Consider the following 27,465-nt stretch of genomic DNA (forward strand, 5'->3'; position numbering starts at 1 on the left):
TCAATTTTTTTTAAAGATAATTTATACTCATCCCCCTCAAAGGGAGTTAGTGATGAGTTTTTTACTCCACACACTGGATTGTGATCTGCGTACATCAGTGACTCACACTGGCATTTCCTAACGTAGAAATTGGTTGTAACTGAGACCCATCTAGTTAGTGTGCCTACTCATCTTTAATAGAGGGAGACTTCCTTGATTAATGTCTTACTAAAGATTTTTTTCTTAATTTGGGGTTCAAGCAATTTATCATTTTTATTTTTGACACAAGTTCAATATGTTCATTGTAGAAAATTTGAAAAATATTGAAAAATACAAAAGGAAAATATAAGCCACTTGTAATTCCATTCTTAGTGATAGCCACTATAAACATGTTGTGACTTTTTTTTCTAGTCATTATCTATTTCTCTTTCTCCAAAATTCAAATCTGGTACCAAATTACAGGAACAGTTTTATTTATTTATTTATTTATTTATTTATTTATTTATTTATTTATTTTTTTGAGGAAGATTAGCCCTGAGCTAACATCTGCCACCAATCCTCCTTTTTTTGCTGAGGAAGACTGGTCCTGAGCTAACATCTATGCCCATCTTCCTCTACTTTAATGTGGGACGCCTGCCACAGCATGGCTTGACAAGCGGTGCCATGTCTGCACCGCTGAAGCAGAACGTGTGAACTTAACTGTTCCACCACTGGGCAGGCCCCTAACAGGAACAGTTTTGTATCATACATTTAACTTATTATATAATGAACAGTTTCTTGTAAATTCTGTCATATGGATATAGCTTCATTATTTATCTAATATCTTCCTATGAAATATTTATGTTGTTTAAAACATTTTTTCATTAAAAAATATTTCAACGAGGGGCCGGCTTCATGGCCAAGTGGTTAAAGTTCCGTGCGCTCTGCTTCGGAGGCCCAGGGTTCACAGGTTCGGATCCCGGGTGCAGACCTACTCCACTCCTCAGCCATGCTGTGGAGGCATCCACATACAAAGTAGAGGAAGATTGGCGCAAATGTTAGCTCAGGGCTAATCCTACTCAAGCAAAAAAAGTGGACTGGCAATGGATGTTAGGTCAGGGTGAATCTTCCTCACATACACACACAAAAACTTCAGTGAATATGATTGCTTATAAATCTGATAATTAAAAATTCTTCATACCTGGCCAAAGCAACCTGCGTAGTGAATAAGGCTTGGAAAATCCTTAGAACAACTCAATTCTGCAATGGCTTCTGTTTCACTCACCATCCAGCGTACACACTCCAACTGACCATTCTAGATTTGAAAAGAAAGAAATTCAAGGTAATTCAGCTTTGAAAAATACCTCATAGATGGTAATTTTATCAAGGGAAGACATCACATGAATTTTGGCTTTTATATCTGGCTTAATTTATTTACAATATAAATATATCACCTATTATAGTTCTGATTTGTGGTTTTGGCTCTAAATCAAAAGCAGAATTTTTGCTTAAATAGGTTTTCATAGTTTTAATCAGTTATTTTAAAATCACTTTATTGAGCTATAATTTGAATACTATAAAATATATCCTTTTTAAGTATACAGTTTGATAAATTTTGACAAATATATTATACTGTCTTGTAACTACAACTCCAATCAAGACATAGAATATTTCCGTCACCCCCCAAAACTTCTAGTACTCCTTTGCTCTCATCCCTGCCACCTCTGCCCCAGGCAAGCACTGATATGATTTCTATCACCATAGAATAGAGTATGTACTCTTTTGCATGTGGCCTTCTCTACTGCTTCAATCAACAGTTTATTCCTTTTTATTGCTGAGATGTATTCCATCATATGAACATACCACAATTTGTTTATCCATTAACTCTCAGAATAAGCTTTTTCCCTTGAGAAGTTGAATGTTAGGATTCCAAAATAAAGAGAAAATAATCCTATTATACTGGCTCAGATGCTACCTTCGCTGAAGCTTCTGATTTGTTGTTATAATAGCTTCCCTGACTCCACGCCCCCAGGAGCTCTTTTCTCGTGTGCTGCAATCCCACACTGTGCAAACCAGGAAGGCAGTTATGACCTATATAACCTAGTGAGTAAGACCCGGACTTCGGAATGGATTTAAATCCATAATCCACCACTTGGTTACAAGATTTTGAACAAGTTAACTTACCTCTCTGATACTCAATTTTCTCATCTGTGAAACAGCAAGGATAGAAGTAACTACCTCATAAAGTTACTGTGAAGATCAAATGAGAGAAAGCATGTCAGCTTACTAAGCACACAATACTTGTGACCTTAAACTGTTTGAATGCTCTCTTAGAGCCTCACAATAACTCCATAAGACAAATGAGACCTTCAACTGTCTTCCTGGTCTGCACAGTGTGGGACCTTAGCACAGAAGAAAAGAGCTACTGCATGCATAGAGTCAGGGAAGCCTATTGTAAAGACAAGACAGAGGAAGTGATCTCCTCATTCTTCACTTACTCCTATGGAATTTCAAGCAGTTAACTCCCAACTATTCACATGCAGAGTCTATTCTCTCCATTTGGGGTATCTAGCATGATCAGGTGTGTGCTGAATAGCTCCCTGATGCCCCATTCAGATAGATCTTCTCCCTTCTCTGCCCTCCTTGCTGCCAAGGGAGGCTGATCATTATGGACTGGCCCCCTTGCCCCTGGATTCTGGCTGGGTTTGGTTAATGGAGAGTGGTGGCAGGAGACCAGGAAAGGAGAGTGATTTTGAGGTCCCCTCTGCTCCTGGCTCCTTATTAAGGGGTTGCCACTGGCCAGCTCAGTTCCTCCACCAGTAAAAGGTCAAAAGTCAACCAGCCCTATTCAGCTCTCTCCCTCTCAGGTCCACCCACCTTCGTTTTGTGTATGAAACCTTCATCATCGACCTTCCTTACATTACTCAATTTGAGCATGCCAGGAGTTGCTTGGTTGATTTTCTCTATTGTTTTCCTATTCTCTATTTCATTTATTTCCACTTGAATTTTTTAATTTCCTTCCTTCTGCTTACTTTGAATTTTAGTTTGCTTTTCTTTTTCTAGTTTCCTAGGGTAGAAGTTTAGCCTATTGACTTGAGATCTTTCTTCTTCTTTTTTTTAACATAAGCATTTACAGCTACAGATTTCCCTCTCAGCACTACTTTAGCTGCATCCTTAAATGCTGGTATTCACATTTTCATTTTCATTCATCTCCAAATATTTTCCAATTTCCCTTGCAATTTCTTCTTTGATAGAATGATTATTCTGGAGGGTGTTAATTCCATATACTTGTGAATATTCCAAATTTCCTTCTGTTACTGATTTCTAATTGCATTCCATTATGGTCAAACGACATACTTTGTATTTCAGTCCTTTTAAATGTATTAAAATCTGTTTTATGGACTAACATACGATCTAGAATGTCCCATGTGCACTTGAGAAGAATGTGTATTCTGCTGTAGAACATTCTGTTAGGTTTAGTTATTCAGGGAAGCAACATTTAAACAAACAAAATTTTTGAAAAACTATGAATTTGAAAGCAATATCATTTGCAATAAATAGAAACACCAAGAAAACAAAAACTGTTATTAAATTATGGCAGACTTTTGCCTGCTGAAGTCTCTGAACCTGGGGTCAATCACTGTATGTTAAAGGGGAAGGTCAGTAGGTCATGTGTTTGAAGTAATTTTCTCACCAAACCAACATTTTATCTTTGATCTTAATCAGAAGGACTGAATGAGTATGAAAAAGGAATTAACGTTGTTTCATTCCAAGTCTGTCTAGCTCCTAAAATAATTTCTTGTACTGGCCTCATTTTAGAAAACTCACTGCTCTCACCTGATAGAAATCTTTCTTTCCAATTCTTTTGCTTAACTATTCCCAAAGGGCACTCAATAATGCCCTGAACTCCCACAGTATCTAGTGTTGGGTGCCCCAGAAAACACTTGATAAATTCTGCATGTAACTGGCAAGAATTTATTATGTTCTATTTAAGGAGTTTGAGAGATGGAGAGAGATGTTCTTAAGCCTTGGTATGACTTCAAAGGTCCTTTTCTAAGGTAATCTTTATTTGATACCCTATCTCTGCTTCCTGTCAGCCAAGCCATATTATCTGAGCAACTTCTGCCCATTTGTACCAAGTTTGTTTGTCTTTAATGACAGCAGGGCTCTCAGAACTATGCTTAATGAGGTGAAACACCACCAGTCAGTTACTGGTGTTCAAAACAAGGTCCTAAAATGGAAGAATGATGACTTCTTAGGACCCCTCAACTGTATCAATATCCATCAAAATACATGGTCTGAGGCAGGACGTGTATCAGGACAGATGTCCAAAAGGGGTGGCACTTGTTATAAAATATTTGTACTTACTGCCATTGTAAATTCTAGATTAAACGAAGGGAAAGAAGAACACTTCCATTTCTCAAATCATTGTCCAGAAGTAACGCATGAAAAGCCTGAGGCCCCAAATCTATAAAAGCTTTCGAGGTTTGATATGAGTTCTTATGGTTCTTATGGGTTTGATTTGTATTCTTCATTAAAACAAACAAAAAAAATCTGCTGTTTAAGTTTGCATGTTGATTATATGATGGCAATACTATGTTGACTGGAGGAGTTTAAAAATGAATGAACACTTAATATAGATACCGTAGAAAGAGTTTATACTCGGGGCTGGCTTAATGACAACTAAGTTCTTGCATATCTTCCTACTTTGAAGATTCTTTTTTTTTTCCGCCTTTTTATATAAATTTTAATTTATTTTTACAGCTTTGTTGAGATTTGATTGACATATAACATTATGTACATTTAAGGTATACAATGTGTTGATTTGGTACACTCATATATTGCAAAATACTTACCACCATTGGATTAGCTAACACATTTATCACATGGTATAATTACCATTCCTTTTCTGTGGTGAGAACATTTAAGATCTATTATCTTAGTAACTTTCAAGTATATAATACAGCATTATTAACTATAATAGCCATGCTGTACATTAGATACTCAGAACTTAATTATCTTATAACCAGAAGTGTGTACTCATTGACAAACATGAAGATTCTTAATCTATCAAAACAAGCACATAAGGCATAAATATTAAGAAAAACACTTTTTCATCCAACTATGCAGTTAAAATATATTTTATATATATATTCTACCATTAGTCAGGAAAACTTAATATAAATTATAAGTTATAAGTATTTTATAAACACTAAAATGGCAAGGCAGATGTCAACATTCATTGGCATTGCAAGAATATTTTCTTCATCACTAACACATGCCCACTGATGACCAGATGCAACCCCTAGCTTCCCACAGGACTCTGACAGAGGACTAGATCCTGAATTTGCCATCCCGCACTTGCATTACTGATAACTTACCTGCTATAGCCACCAGGCTATCCACTCCTTAAGAAAAGGGACTATGCCTCATTCAAATTTGCATTTCTGTTGCCTAACACAGTACCTGGTCAACAGTACACATTATTAAACTCAACTATGCTAAACTTTGACTTCATATTTGATTTCTCTTTCTTCATGATGGCTGTCTGAAGTTCAGCTCTTAATTTGACATTGATCATTCACAACTCAAAGAAAACTATATTCACCAGGGTCATAGATTTTTTACTTTATAAAAAAATGTTATTTTCTATACTATCTTTGAAATAATACCTATCATTGAGTAAAATTAAATAAAACAGAAAACAATTTTTTAACATACACAACTGTACTGAATAGTAAATAGATCAAAGAAACAAAAATTCATATTTGCATAAAAGATATACTGGGAGTAGGACAGCAATGGCTTGTTTTTAAAATGTAACATGTTCCTTAGTGAATTTATGAGTAGATTTCTTTAACTAGCAAGTTCCCCTGGTAAATTTCAATATAATTCCATTTATAAAAATTATAAATATTCATCTTTTAGAAGGTATGACTATTATGTAAAGCAAAGTACATATGCAGAAGCACAAAATGTATTCTATTTCCCAGAACTTCACTCTGGCTTTCTACTAACTTTGCCTGAATTCCACATTTATTTGCCAAAGATCTTAAAAGTAATTTTAGTTTAATAGCTAACCTTCTAGTGATGTGTTAGATTTTACAGAGGCACTCACTGCAATGCTATAAAAGACCATGTTTTCCTGTGTCACAGTTTCTAGGTTTTAACTCTATCCCAGTTGGCATTCATTTATGTAGTTTCTGACAGACAGCATAGTGCGCTAACAGCTAAACTCAGACTCTGCACTGATATTCTAAACAACTCCTGATACTGAAAACATTTAATCCTCCAGTGTGATCCATTAGAAGCCCACTTTATTACCTGAAATACTCCTGAGTGCTATCATCCCTGAAAATACACCTTTTCCTCATTTGTCTAGCTCATTATACTCGCATTAGGAAAAAATGAAACAGTCCTGCAAAGAGCCAGGTGTGGTTAAGAATCCAAATTGCAGTCACCATGAATAACAAAAGGTTCTTAGAACCACAACAGGTCATTTTCCTTTCTTTATTAAATTATTTGAAGCTTACTCTCATTGCACAATAAATTGGAATGAAGTCTCAAAATCTCAAAGCAGTTAGGGACTGAAATAATTAATCTCTTAAATGTAATATGTTCATTCACTATTTGCTTGGTATGTCACTCCTCTCTCTCCATTCCAACACTTTAGCTCACTAGGAATCTTAAAAAATAGAACTCCAACTTTTAGCTGTGGAGGGCCCAGCTCCCAACCAGTCACCTTGATGGCCAGGCCTGCTGGAGTCAACTTCTCGGCATTTCGCTCACTGAGGCAATCTTCTCCCATCAAAGATGTGAGGTGCTGCAGACATTCTGCGTGTCCCTGCGATGCGGCAATGTGTAAGAGATTGTTTCCGTTTTCATCATGAATTTTGTCTAGATTGTCAGCAGCTAGGTGTGGCTGTACAAATAGTAAGAGTAGAAAACTTAAGTTAATAAATCAGAATGAGATGCTGAGGGAGTTTTGCTCTGGGCACCAGGAAGAAGAGATGAGCTGCTAGAAGCTTGCGTGGTAGCTATGCGGAACTAGTAAGTCAGAATTCCTTGCTATTAATTCTAATGATTTTCCACTATGCTTTTTGTTATACTATGCTTTAGGACACAAATGCCCAAGAGACTTATCTTCCCGTGAGCCATGGTGACAGGGATAAGTCAGCGAGCTTGTGGGGGCTCCAAGCTGGGTTTCTAAGCAACTTCAATGACATTTATGGTAACTGGCAGGCTCCCTGTCTGTCTCCTCCACTCGACTTTTAAGTCCTGAGGACCAGGCTGTGTTATATTCCCTGTTGCGTGTTGAGTGAATGAACTACTTGTCTCAACCATCTGCTTTGCCTTGAACTATGGAGAAGTGGCTTTGACTGCAAGCTCCATGATGACTGCAGCAACTAGTGCTTCCATGGTGGTACCTCTAGACACTTTCATCCCCACAAAAACTCCTGGGGGCACCTGGACGCTACCTGGCCTTTGGTTTTTCTCATCTCTAGTGAAGTTCAGTCCTCTGAGTATGAACTGGTTGACAAAGACTGTTGGGTAAACTGAGAGGTGTTACCATTTGGGAAACAGGAAAACATGGGAAGGACAAATGAAAGGAAAGAAACAAAAAGAAATAGAGAGGAAGAGCCAAGATAAATGGAGAAGACATTTTTAGGAGAAAAAAAGTTATTACTTTATTTAGTAAAATTGTTCAATCATATCATCCTATTGCAACAATCAGATTTGTGATAATAGACCAAGTATATTGTATATATCTATGTATGGCTTTACCCTAAGTAGAATCACACTGTCAAGATGTGATGATTTTCTTGAATGAAACTTTAATTAACATCATAGTATCAGCCCACACTTGCTACTGTTTGATCTAAGTCTGGAAGCCAGAAAAGAACAATGCAGGCAGATGGGGTGTGATTTCAGTTTAGCTCTCTCTGAGCCTAAGCAGAATAGACTGTTATTACATCATATTACTCTGCATGTAGAGTCTTTGGAAAAGCTTCTTCATGCTCCTTAGACAGGCAGAGCTGGAACTAAGTAAAAACTCCAGGTGGGTCAGAGGGCAATCAAGCTCTAGTGTAAGCTCCTATCTGCAAGTGCTTTCAAACATTTTCGTCCAACTCTTTTGAATAACGATCAGGATAAAACAGAAGACCCTCTGTTCACATATCTGGCAGGTCTACCATCAGCAAGGAACTGACATCCCCACAAATAACTAAGTAAGAGCATGGGGATCATTTGAAAAGCAAAAAGGTAGACATTGAAATTCAAGTTAAAGAAAGTGCGCGGCTTTTTCTGTTTTGTTTTTGTTTTAGATTAAGTGTCCTTATTCCAGTTGAATTCATGCAAAGTTAAAGTGAAATAACACTCTCTCTAAAGCCATTTGTTTTTCCCTGCACTAACCTCCTAATTTTTATTTTAAAACTCAAAAGTCACATCAACCAACCAAAGTCACAAGTAAAGACTAAATAAGAATGGGAACAAATGCTTCATCATTCTGTTAGTAATGAAAGGAGCTGATAAAATTGGAGTCTAGATTATTAATATGTATTTTGAACTATATCATACTTACCAGGAGAGATATTTGTCCTTCTTTAACGATGTTCAAGATGCTTTTTACTTTTTTCAGATATTCACTCCTTTCTTCTGGGCCTTGGGAGCTGGTCCAGTTCATGCCACCAATCTGCTCTTCTAGTTTGGTTTCTGTTGCTGAGGATTGCAGATGGAAGGCCCTGAGCTGGCAGTCTGGCATTGCCTTCTCAACTTTTCGACTATGTGGATCACTAAAGGTCTTGTTTAGGAAATCCTTACTCTGGTTTTCAGGCTCATATGCAGAGCCACATTTAACTAGAGGAGGTGAGCTCTCGGCTTCTTCAGTGGAGAGCTTTTGCTGGTCTCTGACGACAGATGATGCTTTTCTCAAGTGAGGGCTTTTCACAGGAGAAAGAACACAAAATGGTGTCATGTTGGATGGAGAGTTCTCAGGAGTTCCTGTAGAGCAGGCTTTGCTAGAAAGACCATTGATGGTTGTGCATAAACCCAAAATTCTTTTTTCTGAAGTCACCTTGGTAAAAGAGGCAAGCTGTTGATTGGATTTAATGTAAGGCACATCCAGAATCTCATCCATGTCGAGGTCATAATGCTCCAGTTCGCCCAGCAATGTGCTGGGCTCCGTGCTCTTACTTTGGGGGATGCCTTCTCTATCTCCAGGGCTGAGCTCCTCAGGTTGGGGGCCTGGGTCAGACTCACTCCCTTTCTGGTACTCCGTCTTCTGGTTCTTTTGGTCATCACTTTCATTGTTCTCGAGAGTCTCTGGCTGATGTTTCAGTGGGGAAACTCTCTTCACGGGGCGGAACTTACTGTATACATCAGCGATTCCCGTGGGCTTTTGCGTGTTTGTAATAAGAGTGGACACGCCACAATTCCAGCTAGAGCTAGAAACTGTTTTAAAATAAATTAAAAGAGGAGATGGTTAAGTTGAAATACTGAAAATATCTTGGCCATGCAGGCAGACATGGTCCACTCAAGTTATGCTCAAAGCAAGCCACTGTATAAGGGGACAACTTAGAAAGAAAGTGTATCATAAAACAGTTCATACTCACCACTGGAAAACACTGAATGATAAAAGAAAGTTATGAGATATTGGCTCAAAATTAATTAAAGTAGTAAAAATGGTAAAAGCAGACAGCTAAGGAAGACAAACCCAGATAGATGTTTAGATTTATTCCCTGGATAGTTACACCTCCCTAGCAGTATTTTGATACTTGTCACCACCCTTAAAAACAGAATTGGAGGATGGGATCCTCTGTGTTAAGCGAATTTCCAAACTAATTTAGGGAGGAATGAGGAGGTACACACACATGTGTGCATACACACACACACACATGTGTACACCCCTAAAGCTTAAGAAGTCCAATATAAAGAAGGGATAAATTGCTTAGTATCGGGCAAACATAAAACTGTGACCTACTGGATGATTCACTAGGTGATTCATTAGCTGGATTAGGGCAAGAACAGAAGGAAGGAATGAAGTGGTCAGGAGCTGACTGGCTTATGGGAGAGAAGCCACGGTTGAGTTCACCCCACTGAAGACTGAGTATCCCGGTCAACTATCATTCAGGGGCATTTCATGGTGCTTTCTGGAATATGACACAGCAACACAATGCACTAACACTTCACAATGGAACATGCTCTTTAAGATTCAATGCTGTCCTCCATTGCTGGGAAAGCTGGAAATAAACAGGAGGAGAGGAAGTTGAAAAGGGAGGGTGAGGTAGGCAGACTAGTTTTTTTTTTCTCATTTTTGTGCAAAGGTTAAAGATTGTACAGTTTGCATTTGAGTAAGTGTCTGGTTGAGATGGAGTGTAAGTGAAACAGTAACACATCTGGAAGTGAAAGATAAGAAGCACCACCTTCTCTCCCAGTTAACCTCACATGAAAGGCTGCCCTGTGCCTCCTCTCGGTGCAGGATGATGGAGAAACAACAGTCTCCTCAGCCATGAGGATACCGCTTCCTCTCTGGGACACTCCCTTGACTAGATGATAGATGACCCGGCACCCTTGGAAACTTGCAGGACACTGATTTATGGATTCCTACTCCCCTTCCAGCCAGCCCTGGTGCTCTAGTGGTTAAGATTCCGGGCTCTCACTGCCGCAGCCCAGGTTCATTTCTGGGCAGGGAACCACACCACCCACCTTTTGGTTGCCATACTGTGGTGGCTGCATGTTGCTGCGATGCTGAAAGCTTTGCCACTGGTGTTTCAAATATCAGCAGAGTCACCCATGGTGGACAAGTTTCAGCGGAGCTTCCAGACTAAGATGGATTAGGAAGAAGGACCCGGCCACTCACTTCTGAAAAATTGGCCATGGAAACCCTAGGAATAGCAGGGGAGCACTGTCTGATACAGTGCTAGAAGGTTAGAGGTGGTGCAAAAAGACCGGGCAGGGTTCATTCTGCTGTACACAGGGTCGCTACGAGACAGAATCAGCTCAACAGCGCTAACAACAAACTCCCCTTCCCCTTAGTTTACACCATTCCCCCATCAAAGATGTGAGGTTTCAGGACATCCCCTCCAAGCAGGGACCTCCCATCTCTCTCTCCTCTTCTGGAACAGCAGCAGGTGGGAAGTATTTAACTCCAAAGCCTATGTTTGTGTCTGTTCTTTGCTATTGGGCACAATCAAAGAATAAAAGAACCTGAGAGAGGGTGTACTCAGGCCTGTAACTTCTGTGACAATCCCTGGCTACCACTGATTCTTGGGGTGAAAGTGGCATGCTAGTTACTAAAAGTTCCCCAAATTTAGAACACTGGTCATTCTTTTTCCTATTGGGATGTGCTCTAAAAGGATTCAGAGGAGTTCTGGAACCAGGACAAGGAAGTGAGAGTGCTCTGAGCCTGAACGGTAAAGAACTGTTGGTGGGTGGGTTCTTTCCCCCAAATGGACCACAGTTTTGCATGGGGTTTCAGAGGGTCTTCATGAAGCTGTCCTCCTCTGAGGCCTTTCAAGCTCTGGCATTTTAGAATCTAAGAAGAGAATACTATGAGCTGTAGACGGCGACCTGGATTCTGTCCAGTAAAGAACAGGTATTAACAAGGAATGTTCCAGAAAGGAAGGAAGGTATGTGGATGCTCTTAAGCTGCTGCTCCTCTCCCTTTTTGTTGGCTCTGGTTCTTATATGTACACAGTACTTGGCACAGAGCAGACAATTAACAAATGCTAGTATTTGAATTTGACTCTCACTTTATACAACGCATTAAATCTCTTTTTAAATGCCCAAAGTGCATCCTTCTGAGGGATTTACAGCTTAATTTCACAAGGGACAAAAGTCTTGTTAATAAACTCAGAGGAGTGATAATCACCGATGAGAGCTAGATTTTCTGAAGTTATTTATGAAATGTAAATATGCAAAGTCAAAGACTAATTCCAGTTGGTCCATTATAAATTTAAAAGTTTTTCTACCTTTATATGTCCTTTTCTCCCTAAAAATGTGAAGCTATGAAAAATTAATGTCTGCCAAAAATTTCTGCCAAGCCTTTCTCTCTTTCAAAAACACATGGTTACTTATTTAAAACAGCAGAGAGATAAACTCAGACATTGAGTTTATAAAGTATAACTATGCCTTTAATTTTACCCATCAATTTTCTGAAAAGCTTCACATATAGTGGAAATATATATATATATATTCCTTGACATTTCTGAGATAGATACTTATTACTGGGTATGGTATCTGCTAATATTTTGTCAATTACCTTCATTTCTTTGAAACTTCTTGAAAATGTGCATCTCAGGATGTAATAAAAAAATTTTAAAACCACATAACTTAGTGGGCCAATACAACGAGTGCATTGTACCAATATATTTATGTATTGTATAAGGTCAGGGGTTCAAAGGGCTACTCTTTTATGTTGGCTTTATTTACATGTGAAATTTTTTCTAAGTGATACAGGGAAATGGATACCATATGTTTCCCAGCTGTTTTGTTCTGACAGGAGCCATTAAGAACGCTCTATGGAAATGAATTCTGTCTGAGTCTTATGAAAACACTTCTTTCCACAGAAGGGTCTCGAAACTGAAGAAAGGGCATCAACATTAGGCTTGTTGCCCTTCCCCTTATTCAAATCTATGACTTTTTTAGGCTGAGAGTAAAATCAATGCTTTCTAGTCTGTGTCTTGACTATTGGGAAAAATATCCCAGTCATGAGAAATGGATTATTTGACAAGTTTTCACGAGAAGGCTCCAATTTATTACTATATCATATACCCCAAAGTTTCATTTATACTGTTGTTCTACCCCAACACCATAACAAATTTCTTATAACACATGGAAACAAAGTTCGATTAACTATGGTGACTAGGAAGATTTTGAGGCTAAATTTGTTTTCTGGACATCGTGAATAAATACTTCACATGATAACCAACTTTAAATCCCTGAAGATTTTATCTGTTATCTTCTTAGATCTCTACAAGCTCCGTGAGAACAGGGTCTGTGTCTAATTTCTCTCTCTATCCCTCAAAGGACCCAGCAAACTGCTTTATGTAAGTAGGTTCTTAAAGACTTTTGGTTGAATGGGTTCATTTTTAACATCTTATGAAAGTAAACATGTTTAATATATCTTAAACCTGTCTACTTGATTATGTCACAAATTTTCTAAAATGGTTAGTTGGTAAATGAAAGTGTATTTGAGGCTGATTTACAGGCCCTGATTATCTCTTCTAACCTAACTGCCATTTGGGATGTCTCTGATCTCCAGCAAGGTATTTCCAATTGTCTGCTAACCATCCACATGTAGCCATTTATTCAACAGCATTTAATGCGAGCCTAGGGTGTGCAAGTATTTGTGACAGGCAGCATGTTACAATCCAAGGGTTTTATCCCCCTTCACTCTTGCCTGCTTCCTCCCTTCTCCTCCTCACCCAACACACACACACACACACACACTCACATATTCTGTCTTCCTTAAACATATTCCTGTACGCCCGGCCTGGATCATGTAACCACTTATGCAGTCTGCCAAGCAATCCGTCTCGAAGGCATCGTTGACCCTTCTCTTTGTCCCCTGCCCCTCATCCCTCAGGCACCAAGTCCTGCTGTGGCCTGATCCGAAATCCCGCTCAAATATGGTTCCTCTTCTTCATCCTATTACACTGACTGGACCACACTGGGAACCTCCCACAGCCTCTGCCAGGTTCCTCCTGCTGCCCTTGGTCTCCCTTTCCAGTCCTGAGTTATCCCTCTTCTGAAAAGTCTGATTTTGTCACTTCTTAGCTCAAAAACCTCTGGGGGCTCTGTACAGCGTAAAACAGTATTTCCCCTTATGTGGGATGCACATTCATGCCGTATCGTGAAGATGGCACACTGGAACCATGCTAAATACTGTTGGCTTAGAGAGTGAGGAAGCTATACTACAACTTTCAACTCTCTTTCTTCCTCCTAATTAATTTAAGGAGTTTCAACTTTGTGCTACAATAAATTTAACTCCTCTCCAAAACACACAATCTCTCTTTAGAATAATGAGACTGCAGGCCTTAGGCTCAGAGACTTTCACAGGCAAAGAGTTAACAAGAATGTTTTATTTTCATAGCATTCATTTTAATGATGACCTTGGATTTATTACAAGTGACATTGGTTTTCTATTTACAACACTGACATAAAGTTTCTTTAAAAAAATGTTTAACAGTAAGTTACTTTAGAAAAATATGTTCAATAAATAACAGTACAAGTGGTATACACGTAAAGCAAAAACAAATGAGGTAGATGTTGGCTATAACACACATTGTGGAAATAATACTTGAATTACTAAGGTTTGGGAAACTCTGGCTTTCAGGATAGTAGCTAAATTTGTTAGCATGGTATGATGCAGTTCTTTTATTTATTTTCTAATTTTTCTTCTTCCTTTTTTTTGGTGAGGAAGATTGGCCCTGAGCTAACATCTGTTGCCAATCTTTCCCTTTTTGCTTGAGGAAGATTATCCCTGAGCTAACAGCTGTGCCAATCTTCCTCTATTTTGTATGTGGGATGCTGCCGCAGCATGGCTTGATGAGCAGTGTGTAGGTCCACTCCTGGGATCCAAACCCATGAACCCCTGGCTGCCAAAGTGGAATTTGAAAACTTAACCACTATGCCCCAAGGCTGGCCTCTCTAATTTATTCTCATCTCAGCACCCATCATTCTCACATCATTAATTTTCCCTGCACACCATTGCTAAACTCACCCTTTCTGGATACACCATGTTCTTCCTTTGGGCGAATTGCCCCTCTCCTACAATGCCCTTGCTGCCTTCTCTGACTGAGATGCAGGTTCATCTGACAAGATTCCCCTCAGACGTTACCTTCTTGGTGTACTTCCTTTGAGTCTTCCAGGGAATTGTCGCTCCTTGCTTCTGAGTGTCCTGATAATACTTGCCTACAACCAGAGCGAGGCATTTCTGAAGTTCTGTTGTAACTATTTGCTCACACATTTGTCTCACCTTCTCTTTCCCAACTTCCTTAAGGGCAAAGATTGTTTGTGAACCTACCTGTGTTTATAATCAACCCTCTGTCTAGCACAGCATCTCTCAGGTATTGGGGCTTAGTGGGTAAATCTTTGAATGAATGAATGAATGAATGAATGAAGGGAGGAGGAAGGGAGGGAAATAAGGAAGGAGGGGGAAGGGACGAAGGAAAGGAGGGAGGGCAGGAGGGAGGAAGGAAGGAAGGAAAGCAGGCAGGCAGGCAGGAAGGAATATGTTAGACCAAAGATGCAAAGTATAGTAAACAAATATGAGTCTTGTCACAATGAGTAGATCTTGCCACATTTGGGGCACATTGTGTTGAATATTTTAAGGACAGTGTTAGTAAGCTACTGAAGATGTTCAGACATTTGAAGATGTGCTGCATATTGAAATATTTTCATATATTCCCTTCAGTAAGTTCTGAGCCTCGATTTCTTCATCTGTAAAATAAAGGGGTTAGAGCACACGATTGCTAAGACCTGATCCACCTCTAAATTTCTATGACTGTATGGAATGTCTACAAATAACAGGGCTCTTTATTCTGAGTGACTCACTATGAAACACTATAATTCTTCTGGATCCACGTCTTTCAACAGATCCTCACAAATTTATAATTATGAGGCTAAGCTGACTGCTGACACAGAACAACTCTCTGGCTCTTGGGACTGATAAATTAGTATTTTCTTAGAAAGATAATAGATAGTTTTCTATTGCAACAGTGGATACAATTTTCAAGACTAAACGTCAATGCTGGCTCTGAAAATGCCTATTTTACTTCTAAATATGGAGTTATGTGGATATATTAGAAAATTAACTTTAGACATCAAGAAGAGAAAGAAAAGGAGTATGTGTTTAAGATAAAATAGTGTTTCCCACTGTGTATTGTTAAAAGTTAAATAAATTCTATTTTCCTTGAGAAACAAAATGGTCAGCTTCAACTGTAATTGCCTTAAAAATGTACATAACAATACACTCTACGTATACAGCTACTAGAAACCTAGGCACCTTCAAGGACATACCTTCTAAGTTCTCCAACATTTCATTTTTACACCTAAGGGAGGGACTTTATGAAAGATTGGGAGTGTTGATCTTAAGAGTCATGAGTTTCCCTAATCCAATGTAAACTGAAATCTGTAGTGGGCCCACTTATTGTAAACATCTCAGGCTCTGGAAGGAGTGGTGACAGGTGACCTCTACCATCTCATGATAACAGGAAGAAGGTTATGGAGTTTGAGTGAGGACTACTTGCTGGATGTTCTTCTGTACTATCCTTGGAGACCAAACTGTAACGTGATCCTAACAAGGGTTGAGTTAACTCTGGATTTGGAGAATTGTGTAGGGCCATTATGCTGGGAAGAGCCAATGTGTGCAAGGAATGCATCTTTCTGGAACATTTCCAGGGGCTTGCTTGCTCATCCCTTTCATTGATGCCACGGACCCTTTACTAAGGGTATTGTGAGGCTGAAGGGGAAGTAGAGGACTTTATTCCTATAAAAATATCAACCAATGATTTATTCATATTAAGACGTTAAAATACTGTTAGAAAAGATTCATTGATTTGGTTCTAAGCTTCCTTACTTTAAGCGGCTACTGATACCAAGCAGCTGTTGAAAGTGTTAGATTGATGTTTCATTATTCCCAGTTCTGCCCAGAATTGTATGAATTACATGAGATCTGCTCATGCAACTTTGTGCCCCATCTTTGCTCGCTTCTTTGTTCTGTAAAAATTCATAGAAATATTCAAGCCCTTAGTACACTGGATAGAAAAGGTACTTCTTCACGAAAGAGGCATGTTCTATCATGATATCAGACTCAATATTTTGACAACTTTAAACTTTTGGGCTTCAAAAGTACAGTTCACATAGAATAGCAATTGGTGGGTCTGAAAAAAGTACATGATTTCAGAGTTATTCTGTCATCTAAAAAGTATGTTGACCTTCACTTTGACATTAGCAAAACCTCTTGAGTGGATTAAGTCTTGTATTCACTCCAGGTCCATTTACCAGGTTTCCTTTCCTTCTTTCTTTCTCTCCCTCTCAGTGCTGAACTGTAGAGAGTGATACACATCAAGGGACAGTGAAAAGACTCATCAAGCAGGGAAGTGCCAAAACAAGAGAGAGCTTGCTCAGTGTGGTTTCTAGAAGTGTTAGCAAGCTCAGTGTAGTTTCTGGAAAGTGTAGAAACACACTTACCAATTTTAACTGAAGATGGCGATGTTTTACAGTGTTGATCTACTGTCAAGGACAAAGAACACCAAGTTACTGGTCTTTGGTAAGAAAGAGCAGGAGGCAGACGGGGTGGGGGTTGGAAAATCCCTACCCTCTACTCCCGATCTTCAACTGATGCCTCCCAAAAAGCCTGTTTATTTGACTTCTAAATATGGGTTATGTATCCACATTAGGAATACAGCTTTAGACACGAAGAAGAGAAAGAAGAGGGGGTAGGTATTTGGGGTACCAGATTATCCCCCTACTGTTTTCTGGCTAAAAGTTAAATAAATTCTATTTTCCACGAGAAACAAAGTGGTGAGTCTGTGAAACCTGGTCCCATTTTGAGAGGGATGCACCTTAGGATCTCAAGGGGAGGAAAAATGGGAGGAAGAACTAGCATTGGCCTACAGCCTGCTCTTCCTCTTGGCAGGCCCACAGGGTCCGCCCACGGGAGCTCCTGCCTGAGCCGGGGGTTCTCAATTACAAGGCTGCAGAGAGAACAAGGCAGGTATAGCTGGACAAATCAAAGCACAGACAGAGGCTCCCCCCAGGAAACATGAATGGCAGAGCCACTCCTCCTCAGTGTTCCAGGGCAGTTCAGTATGCGCTTCACAGGCACTATTATAAACAATGGAAAGAAGACTTAGGTTTAAGAATGCCTTGAAATGATATTTCTTAATTGGAATTTTCCTAAAATTTCCTCCATTTAACACTTTAAAATTGCTAATACAAAATATTTGTATAAAGTTTTCTATGTTTCTGAGTACAAGACAAGCATATGATTTCATTAGAGGTTTTCACAACTCTGCAGGATGGATGGGCAGTTCTTATTTATTCTCACTTGAGAACTCAGGGGATTTTAAATGTTATGTGGAAAATTACACAGCATGCTGACTGCTCAACCAGGACCGAGGTTCCCTGACTCCAGCTCTCTTTCCATAACACCACAGGACTGCCTTATCACAATTAAAATTATTCCCTAAACACGCAATTCACATTTTCTCTGTTTGAGTCACATGTAGGCAATGGAATCCCAGAAACCAGTGGCAAAACCGGGTTGTACTCATTTCAGATTCATTTTAACCTAAATACCAAACTGTTCTTTGCCTAGATTTTGGTAACCACTGATTATGAAGCTTCTGTGTGGAAGCAAAGTTAGGAAAATGGTTTTTAATGACAACTTGTCGTAGAAACAGTTGAGTGGAAGAATTTCCTACTTTGTTTATCCTCAGTGGCATCAGCCTAAATTTAGAGTCACCATATCACTAAGAATTTGTTCTTTCAGCTGCCAATTCCTTCAACTGGTTAAAGGTGGCAATCTTTTTCTAACGTAAGCAAGAGATATGGGAATACCATAAAGCTTGTTCAGAAGTGTAAGAGTAAATGGCAGAATGCTAAAATACTCTTACAGGGTTCATTCATTCAACAAACATTTGTTGAATGCTTTCTGTGCACATGGTTCCAGGGGTGCAGAAGTGAATGAAATAGACATAATCCCTGCCCTCATGGGGGAATCAGACAGTGAAGCAAGTATAGAGATGAATAAGAAATTATGAAATGCAAAGTGCTTTGAAGAAAACAAGTAGGGTATTGGAATCGAGAACTGCTGAGAAGCCAGATCATGGAGGAGAAACTAAGGGCTGGGAGATGAGAAGAACTTATGTGAGGATCTGGGGAAAAATGCAAGAGAAAAGACAATTTTGCTAAGGTCTGAGTAGAAGGACGCATACTCGCAAATGCCTAAAGCAGGAGACAATCTCGCAGGTTCCATAACTCTTATGTCTAGAGCAGTCTGAGTGAGGGCAAAAGTGATGGAAGACCAAGTTGGTACAGGTTGTCAGGGCCAAATCATTTGGGGGTTTTATTGGCCACAACAATGATTTTGATTTATATTTTAACTAAAGTGGGGCATCCCTGGAAGGATTTCACAGAGAAGTGAAATGATTTGCTTTCTATTTTAAAATATATCCTTCTGCCTATTCTGCAGGAAACAGGTTATTCCTGGGGTGGTCAAGGATTGGTGGTGAAGAAAGAAGTGAGACTAGTTCATGGCTTCTAACTTCAAACATACAGGTGGCCTGGCCTGGCGGGTGGCTGTTGAGATGGAGAGAAATGGACGGAAGGAGAGCTACTCTGAGCACAAAAGACTCAGGACCTAGTGACGGACTGATGTGGAGTGTGAGGGAAAGGGAGAATTCTGGGTTTTTGTCGCTGAGCAGATGTTTCAGTAAACTGAGTGCCGTTTACTGAGGGGGGGAGTCTGAGGAGGAACATATTGGGAAGCAGGATTCAAGAATTCCTTTTCAAAATCCTATGAGACATCTAATGTAGATACTGAGTGGGCCATTAAACAGGAGGCTAGAGTACTGGGGTGAGTAGCAGCAGAATGTAAGTGGCATTTGAAGCCATGAGAATGGATATCAACCTAGAGAGACTTAAGATATTGAGAGGAGAGAGGGTCCTATGGAATACTTAAGTCCTACTTGGATATTTAAAGGCCAAGTAGAGAAGGAGGAGGAGTTGCAAAAGAGACTAAGAAGATGTCAGAGTGTTAGGAGAAAAATGAGAGAAGTGGTATCACAAAGCCAAGAAAGAAGAATCTTTCCAGAAAGGTGCGGCCAATAGTCTCAAATAATGGGAAGAGGCCAAGAAAGATGAGAATATCAGTGTCAATGGATTTGACACCATGGAAGTCATGATCTTCCCTAGAGAGGTGGAAGTCATACTGGAGATACTTAAGTGAATGGGAGGTGGAGGACTGGAGACGGAGGTTCCCTTAACTCTTGAAAGCAGGTTGGATGTAAATGGGTGGAGGGAAGGAGAGGAAAGAGCACAGAAAGTGGGTAGAAGCCACTAGAGGGGGTACTATGTGCTTGTTTTTTAAAATAGGAGATAATTAGGGAGTGTTTGTATGATGAGGGTGATGATAGCTGAGAAGGAAAGACTTTGATGGTGCAGATAGATAAAGTAACTGAAAGATCAAGGTGTCAAACCAAACAAAGAGAAGGTATGTCCCAATCTTCAATTATGATGCAAAACCCAAAGAAGCAAGGCTAGCTTTCACCTCTTTACATATTTCTTCATCCATCCATACCTCAGATATATATATATTTAGCACCAGTGTCAGGCACTGGAGATACCATAATGAACAAAATTACCCAAAAGAGATTTTATTTAGTCTACTAGAGAAAACTGATATTGAACCAACATCACATTATTAATAATGCTAAAACAGATATTTAAAGAAGAGGAAAAGTATAGGGAATTAGGAAATAATATAAGTTGGAGGGAGGTGCTGATATAATCGAGGCTTGCACTATCCAAAACAGGAGCCACTAGACACCTGTGGCTATTCAGCACATAAAATGTGGCTAGTAGCATTTGTTGAAATGATAATAGCTCTGATTTACTGGGTTAAATAAAATCTACTATTAAATTAACCTCATCTGTTTATTCATATTTTTTAATATGGCTACTAGAGAAACTTTAAATTATGTAAATGGCTTGCATTATATTTCTATTGGACGGTGGTGGTCTAGGGAGTCAGGTAAAAGGGCCCTGAGGAGGTTAACTTGGAGTTGAAAGGAGAAAGGGAAGGACATCCCATGTGAAAGAACACAGCACATTTGAAGAACTGAAGGAGGTTCCTTGATGTGACTGGCAGGCAGAAAGCAGGGAGAGAGTGGCATGAGAGGAAGCTTGCTGGTCCCAGGAGATCACTCAGGGCCTTGAAGGTCACATAAAGAGTTTCCCATTGTATATCTTGAGAACCATCTTGGAAAACCATTACCTGGCTTTGAACATGGAGTGACATGATCAGATTTGCATTTTAGAAAAGATCACCATACCTTATCATGGACAATGGATTAGCACTGAGGTGGCCTAAGTCAGTGCTTCTCAAACTTGAGTATGCACAAATAAATCACCTGGAGAGCTTGTTAAAAAGCAGATTCTGATTTGGAAGTCTGGGGCAAGGCTTGAGAGTCTGCATTTCCAACAAGCTCCCAGGTGCTGGTGCTGGTCCTGCACCACACTGTGAGAGGTGAGGGCCTGAGCCATCAACTGCCATAGAAGGGTCTGGGTTTTTGTAGATAACTCCTGACTCTCTCTGAGGATCCTTCAACTATGAGATTCTAGGGTTCTAAAATACTTTAGTTTCTTTTATGACTTGTTTTTGAGGGAAGAGTCAGGGCAAAGGAGGTATGCGGGCAAAGAGGAGTCACTGAAAATGGGGAGACAGAGCCCACTCAATATTGGGAGACAAAAGAAAAAGGATATGCTCTCAGCAAGAAGTGGGGGGGCTCTTAGAGATGCTATAAAGCTCCAAAACTAGTAACAACCCCCCTCCCCAACAAGTACTCATGTTCAGCTCTTTCCCTCCCTGCCTAAATGCTTCTCTTTGTACTTCCGGTTTCTCATCCTTCCTTACTGCAGATATCCTTGAACTCATTTCTACCAAGAGGAGATTTCTTTATCAGTTTTGGGATGGGGATATGTTTCTTAGAGTCCAATAAAAATAAACCAAAGCGTAGAGAAGGAGACTGTGGTATGGTATGGCAGTCCTTTCCCCTAAATGTTCTGTCCCTCTAATTCTGTCTCATTCCTGACTTTCTTAATTCCACAATGCTGGTAACCTTTTAGAATATTAGGGAGCTGTGGCACGTAATTATAGCTATGGCTAAATAAGAAGACACGATCAAGTAAAGAGAAGAAGGGGCAAAGATGTAACGTATTTAAGCTCTGCTTCTCCAGCCCCTTTCATTATTTTCTACACTAACTCAGTTATATTTTTAACTTTCCTGCCACCCCCTGCTCCCATCTTTCCCCCAAACGACTTCCACCCTTTCTCTTAGAAACATAAGCAAAGTGTTAATGGATTAAAGTCAGGGATGGTCTCTCCTTTTGGACAGAGGGGGTAGCTCTAGTTTCACGGCTGAGTTCTGTGGTTCATTCAAAATGATGGCCATGTACCTGCTGCAGTACCAGAAAAAGTAGCAGATAAAACTGTCCATACATTATGACTACAATGATATAAAAAATATGCCTCAGGAAAAAAAAAATACTAGAAAAAATACAGTAATTTTGTTTCGGTGGCAGAGTTAATTGTAGTTTTTACTTTCCATTTTTTATAGTAGATTATATCACCTTTATAATTTTGTTGAATAAAATTAAAAATAATGGTTTTATTTGACTAATACTCTCATCTAGATGTTTTTGCTGTATGTTGATTTTCACTATCATTAAAGAAACTGAGATTTTTGTCATAAATGTTAGATTCTTTGCTGTATCGGTTTGAAGTGTTCAATTTTCTTGATTGAGATCTTAATGTGTTTCCCTCTTCTTTGGAGTCTATTTTATATTACATCATGTGAAATAGATTAATCAGAGGGCTTTTCAATTTAAACTGTCATATCACCCTTCCCTTTCATGCTTTTAGCATTAAATCTTAATAAAATTGAAAACAGGAGATTTATCTACTTATTATCAGTGTCACTGCAGTGTCTAGAGGATAAATTTCATGTCAACGTATTATTTTTGATGCTTGCCAAAATCCTTGAAAATCTTATAAAACCATATATTTTCAAAGGTTCAGAGTTTGTCACAAAATTTGCATGCACAGGGACTAAAAATAGAGCAAATTTGCAATGTTTTAAAATATACATCGAAATAACTTTTACCAGATACAAAGTTGAAAAAGTATAGTTTTCCTTCACTGTCATTCAAGTGATATTACTGAGGTATTAAAATTCTTTCAAAATCTCTTTTCCTATGCATCCCAGGGCCATTTATTACTGTTACATAACTGAGTTTTCCAACCTCAGCGCATCTAAGTTCTCAGATGCAAAGCTGCATTAATATTTATCTGCCTTCTTTCATAAGAAAATCATACAATGAGCTTAGCAGATACACATTCTGAAAGAATCACAAGACATTTAAAGCACCATGAATTGAAACAAATGTGTATTTGAATGTCCAACTAATTAAAAAAGCTCGAAGTCAATGAAATTGAATATGCTTGATTTGAATACCATATGTCAACATAACGTATTTTAGTCCTCATTTGCAGAAAACTGTGGAGCAGAGTTACACTCACTGCCTTGTGCCATCCTCATTTCTTACATGAGTAGCAGGGATTAAGCAGAAAATACATGCAAATGTTTCACAAATAACTTTATTTTATAGGTGAAAAATTTTCATACATAACGTCCTTGACCCACACTACCAGCCACATGTGGTTCCTTGGATGATAATTACTTCTCAGTTCTTACTCAGATAATGGCTCCTCATAAGGGCTCCGGAGTCAGCAGACCTGGTTTCAAATGCACTTACTAGCTCTAGAACTTTGGGCAAATTATTTACTGTCTGTGAGCCTCAGTTTCCTCATCAATAAAATGGGCATAATAATGGTCTTCCCTGGGAGAATTACTTGGAGGAGACATAAGCTGTTTACAGGAGACCTGGCATAACGCCTGGTACACTAAGAGATAACTCGGAAATCTCAATAACACCTGTGCAGCTCCACACACACGCCAAGTTTGTTCTCAGGCTTCCAGTTCCTAGTTCTTCACCCCCCACCTTCTTGTGGTTATCTCCAATACCTTCACACTTCTTTTCAAAACTTTTCTCACAAAAATTTAAAATGTAGCCATAGTGTAGTGTAATTGATGGTGAACGGTTTAAAATATTATCTCCGTCAGGGGAAAATACGGATTTCAACAAGAATCGATGCCTTCGGTTAAAGGAAGGGCACTCCCAGGGCAGACTCATGGGCATCAGTGAGCTGGTGGAAGGCGCAAGAACACTGCCCCAGGTGTCTGATATTTGCCTTTCTCAGAGCCCACTGTGGAGCTGGCCCAGGGTCCAGGGGTGAAGCCGGATGAGGCCTGGCTATACGTCTCACAGAGAGGCTTCCAAGGGTCACCAAGAGAACTCATTTGACACTCCTGCTCCTCTCAGAACACCTGAAAATCAGGCAGAAAGGACAAGCATGAGTCTTGTCTTTATAGCCCACTAGGGAAGACAGGAAAGGCGTGGTAAGCCCTGGGGGCTGTTCTGTGTGGGGAGACAGATTCTGACTCCAGACCATACGTGGAGTGACCTCGGGTTCAGTTCTGGCTGCCCCACTTTTAAGAGGGATGCTGGTAAACTTCAATCATCCACAAGAGAGCAAGAAGAATGAGCAGGACACACAACTCTGGGGGGCAGTTTTAACCTGGAGAGGACAAAACCAAGGGTGACTGCCACCTCCAAATACTTAGTGGCACCCTTCCCAGGAGGGAGTGTCATTCTCGTTGGTTCCAAAGGAAGAACTAGGACTGAGGGATGGAAATTTGAGGGACACTGATCCTGGCTGAACAAAGAAATTAAACGTTACAGATGGGCGACCTCAAGCGACTGTGAGCTCCCTCTCCCTGAGGTGATGAAGTTCAGGCTGGGTGAGCCCACAGCCAGGATGATAAGGATCACCTTCAAAGATCTGATGCACTTTGGACTACATGATTTTTTTGTCTTTTAAAAAAAACTTTTTATTTATAAATAATTAAAAATGTTTTCTTTTGTAAATAAATGCATAGAATAGTTGAAAAAATAAAAACAGTACAAAGAACACCAGTATACCCTTTATCCACATTCATTTTACCCATCTGCTTTTATTGTCTGTTTTCTCATTTTCTCTCTCTCAGATTTGATGATTTTTAGGGTCCCTTCTTCTACTGAGAGTTATAATTCCACATGTTGAGTCTCCTTTCCAGGGAATAGGATTTTAGCAAAATTGGAATCCTGCTGGCGGTGCTCTTCACAGCACTTAGCATAAAGTCTGAACTCTGTGTACCCTGCGCTACAGGGCCCTGCCGAGTCTGACCCCAACCATATCCCGGCCCTCCTCCTCACTTTGATCACCACACTGCAGCGCCATTGGGCTTCTTTTTCTTCCTCATACATGCTTAGCTCATTCCTGGCTCAGGGGCTTTGCACTTGCTAGTTTCTCTGCCTTCAACACTCTTCAATGGTTTTCACGTGGTTGGGTCTTTCTAACACTCTCTGGCCCCCAAATCTCCTTCCCCAACTTGTAGAAGTTACTCTATCACATTGCCTCATGTCACCTCTCATCACTATCTGAAATGATCTGGTTTATTTATTCATTTGCTTGCCTTTTGTCTGTCACCCCCTAGAATGTAAGTGCTGGAAGAAGGGGGGCCTTGTCTACTACGTCTTGTTCACTAACGTGTCCTCAGTGCCCGGGATAGAGAACACTCAACAATTCCTTGCTGAATGCATAAATAAAATAAAAAATGGGTTCAAGAACATCTGGTCAAAGACTTGGTAATACAAGGATGGACGCTCACATTTGACAACCTGCACAAACTAGAAAATGCTTAACGAACTTTAGAAAGGTAAAAACAACTGTCTTTATCTGGTGGAGTATATTCTAAGTGACAGGAGGTTTGGGGAAAAGTTTCCCCAGAGGGTGCCCCACCCAAAAGAAGATGTGGACTCTTCTCAGAAGCCAATGCGCCTTCGGCTGCCATCTGTTTGAAAAGATTACCACAAAGATGGAAATTTGCAAGCACTCCTGGAGCAAACTCTTCCTAAGTGGTTGAAACAAGAAAGACTGGATGGATGGAGGGGTTATTTCTACATCCACATGTCCATGGAGCAAATTGAGAATACCACAATTCCTTCAGAAATGGCTGTGAAAACTTTACAATGCTGAAATTTCATTTAAAGAAGCCCACAGGTCATTCTATAGTGATGCTGTGGAGAGATGGATTTTTCCATGTGTCTCTTTTTCTAGGATCACTCTCGCTCTATTAGAAAGTGGTTTACCAGCCTCTAAATGGTGCATCAAACTGGAGGTATATATGTGATTCCAGTAAGAGGCCTTGTCTTTCCCTCATACATCCATTTCCTGTCAGGTCTCATTATTGCTGATTACCTCGAGCACTGGGTCTGTGCTCTGGGTAAAGTTTAAAAGCTTCTGAACTTGAAACTGGCCTCCATCTCAACCAGAGAAGAAATGCCTGATAACACCTTTTGTGGAAGTGGCTAGAAGTCACAAGATCTGGAGAAAATGGAATAAACAAGTCCCAGGAAAAATTATTTTTAAAAGCTTCAGTTAATTCACTTAACCTGGTAAGCAAGGAAAGCTATTTAACAGACAAAAGAAATTCACCACTTAATTGTGAGGAAAAATGCTGATTTTTAAAGTTTTAAAAGGATAATATCCTAAAATTAAATTAATGTCACTAAGTCCAACTATCTGAGAGGTAGTATCTGTAATGGATAAGAGACGAGACTCTAGAGTCAGACGTCCTGGATTTGAATCCCAGCTCTGCAACTTAACTGCTGTGTGACTCTGGCAAAATATTTAACTTCTCTGCTCTGTGCCTCAGTCTGCCCGTCTATAATATAAACATTCTAACAGTGCTTAGCTCACAACCCAAACCCAGATCTGAGGCTGGTGGCCTGTCCACTGCAGTCTGCTGCCTCTGTCACTGATCACAGTCAGAGGTTCAACCCTGAATCTGGTGATGCATTTTAAGGAGACACATCCTGATGAGCGTTATGGCCAAGGTCCCTGTTAAACCCGATAGAAACTTGAATGCGTTTGAAATTAAAAAAATTTTAAAAATCCTGAAGGTAAATGAAAACTTTTATTTGAACTTAAACTATCTTCTGCTGTTTCTGACCCAAACATTGAAGCATTACTTTCACTCACACAAAAAATACAGAGATAAACAAATGTGGAAAGACTAATTATTTTCCTTGTCTCATCTAAGCAAAATGTCAAAGGAAAACAAACTGTCCAGGAGAAAAGTAAATTCACTCTGCACAAGTCCTTTCAGTCAGAAAGGCCTAGAATTCTAGTAGTTGTATAGGTAAGGACCATCTATTTATTTTTAAACATCATACACATAATTCAAGGATTATTTTAAGCCTTCCATCACCCATGATTCTCAGGATTCTAGTTACTATCAGAGGAGGTCCAGCTTTGGCAAGGTTAATGGTGATGCCTTAGAGTAATTACTTCGAAAAATAATAAACATTATTTCATCGTTTAATGCCATGGTATCATTCCCATCAATATCCTTTTTTATTTTCATTTTTGCCCATCACAGAGAGAAAAGGAGAGAGGCTTAATTTGATTTACAGAGGGAAAAACAACCCTGAATGTACTTTTTTGTCAGGGGTGGGAGGGTGTGCAAGGAGAAAAGGTCAACCAGCTGGTTTTCATCTATATGCCATAATTCTCTGTTTAGTTTACACTATTAAACTCCAAAGCTTTGCTTTAATCTT

At 39.5% G+C, this 27,465-nt stretch overlaps 1 protein-coding gene across 16 annotated transcripts in view; it reads right to left on the reverse strand.

The window, feature by feature from the left end:
• Window positions 1-27,465, reverse strand: part of SNCAIP (synuclein alpha interacting protein) — a 138,645-nt gene that overhangs the window by 29,985 nt on the left and 81,195 nt on the right. For 8 of the 16 annotated variants that reach the window (XM_070233188.1, XM_070233194.1, XM_070233192.1 and 5 more), the window contains exons 4-6: window positions 8,540-9,408; window positions 6,701-6,880; window positions 1,160-1,273 (exon numbers count right to left, since the gene is read on the reverse strand). In XM_070233188.1, the coding sequence (XP_070089289.1) occupies window positions 1,160-1,273; window positions 6,701-6,880; window positions 8,540-9,408 (1,163 nt within the window). Of the gene's footprint in view, window positions 1-1,159; window positions 1,274-6,700; window positions 6,881-8,539; window positions 9,409-17,151; window positions 17,194-27,465 lie in introns of all 16 variants that reach the window. The other 8 variants (XM_070233184.1, XM_023617811.2, XM_023617806.2 and 5 more) reach the window with 2 other exon arrangements.

The sequence above is a fragment of the Equus caballus genome, chromosome 14 (genome assembly GCF_041296265.1).
Source record: "Equus caballus isolate H_3958 breed thoroughbred chromosome 14, TB-T2T, whole genome shotgun sequence".
In the NCBI taxonomy this organism is placed as follows: Eukaryota; Metazoa; Chordata; class Mammalia; order Perissodactyla; family Equidae; genus Equus; species Equus caballus.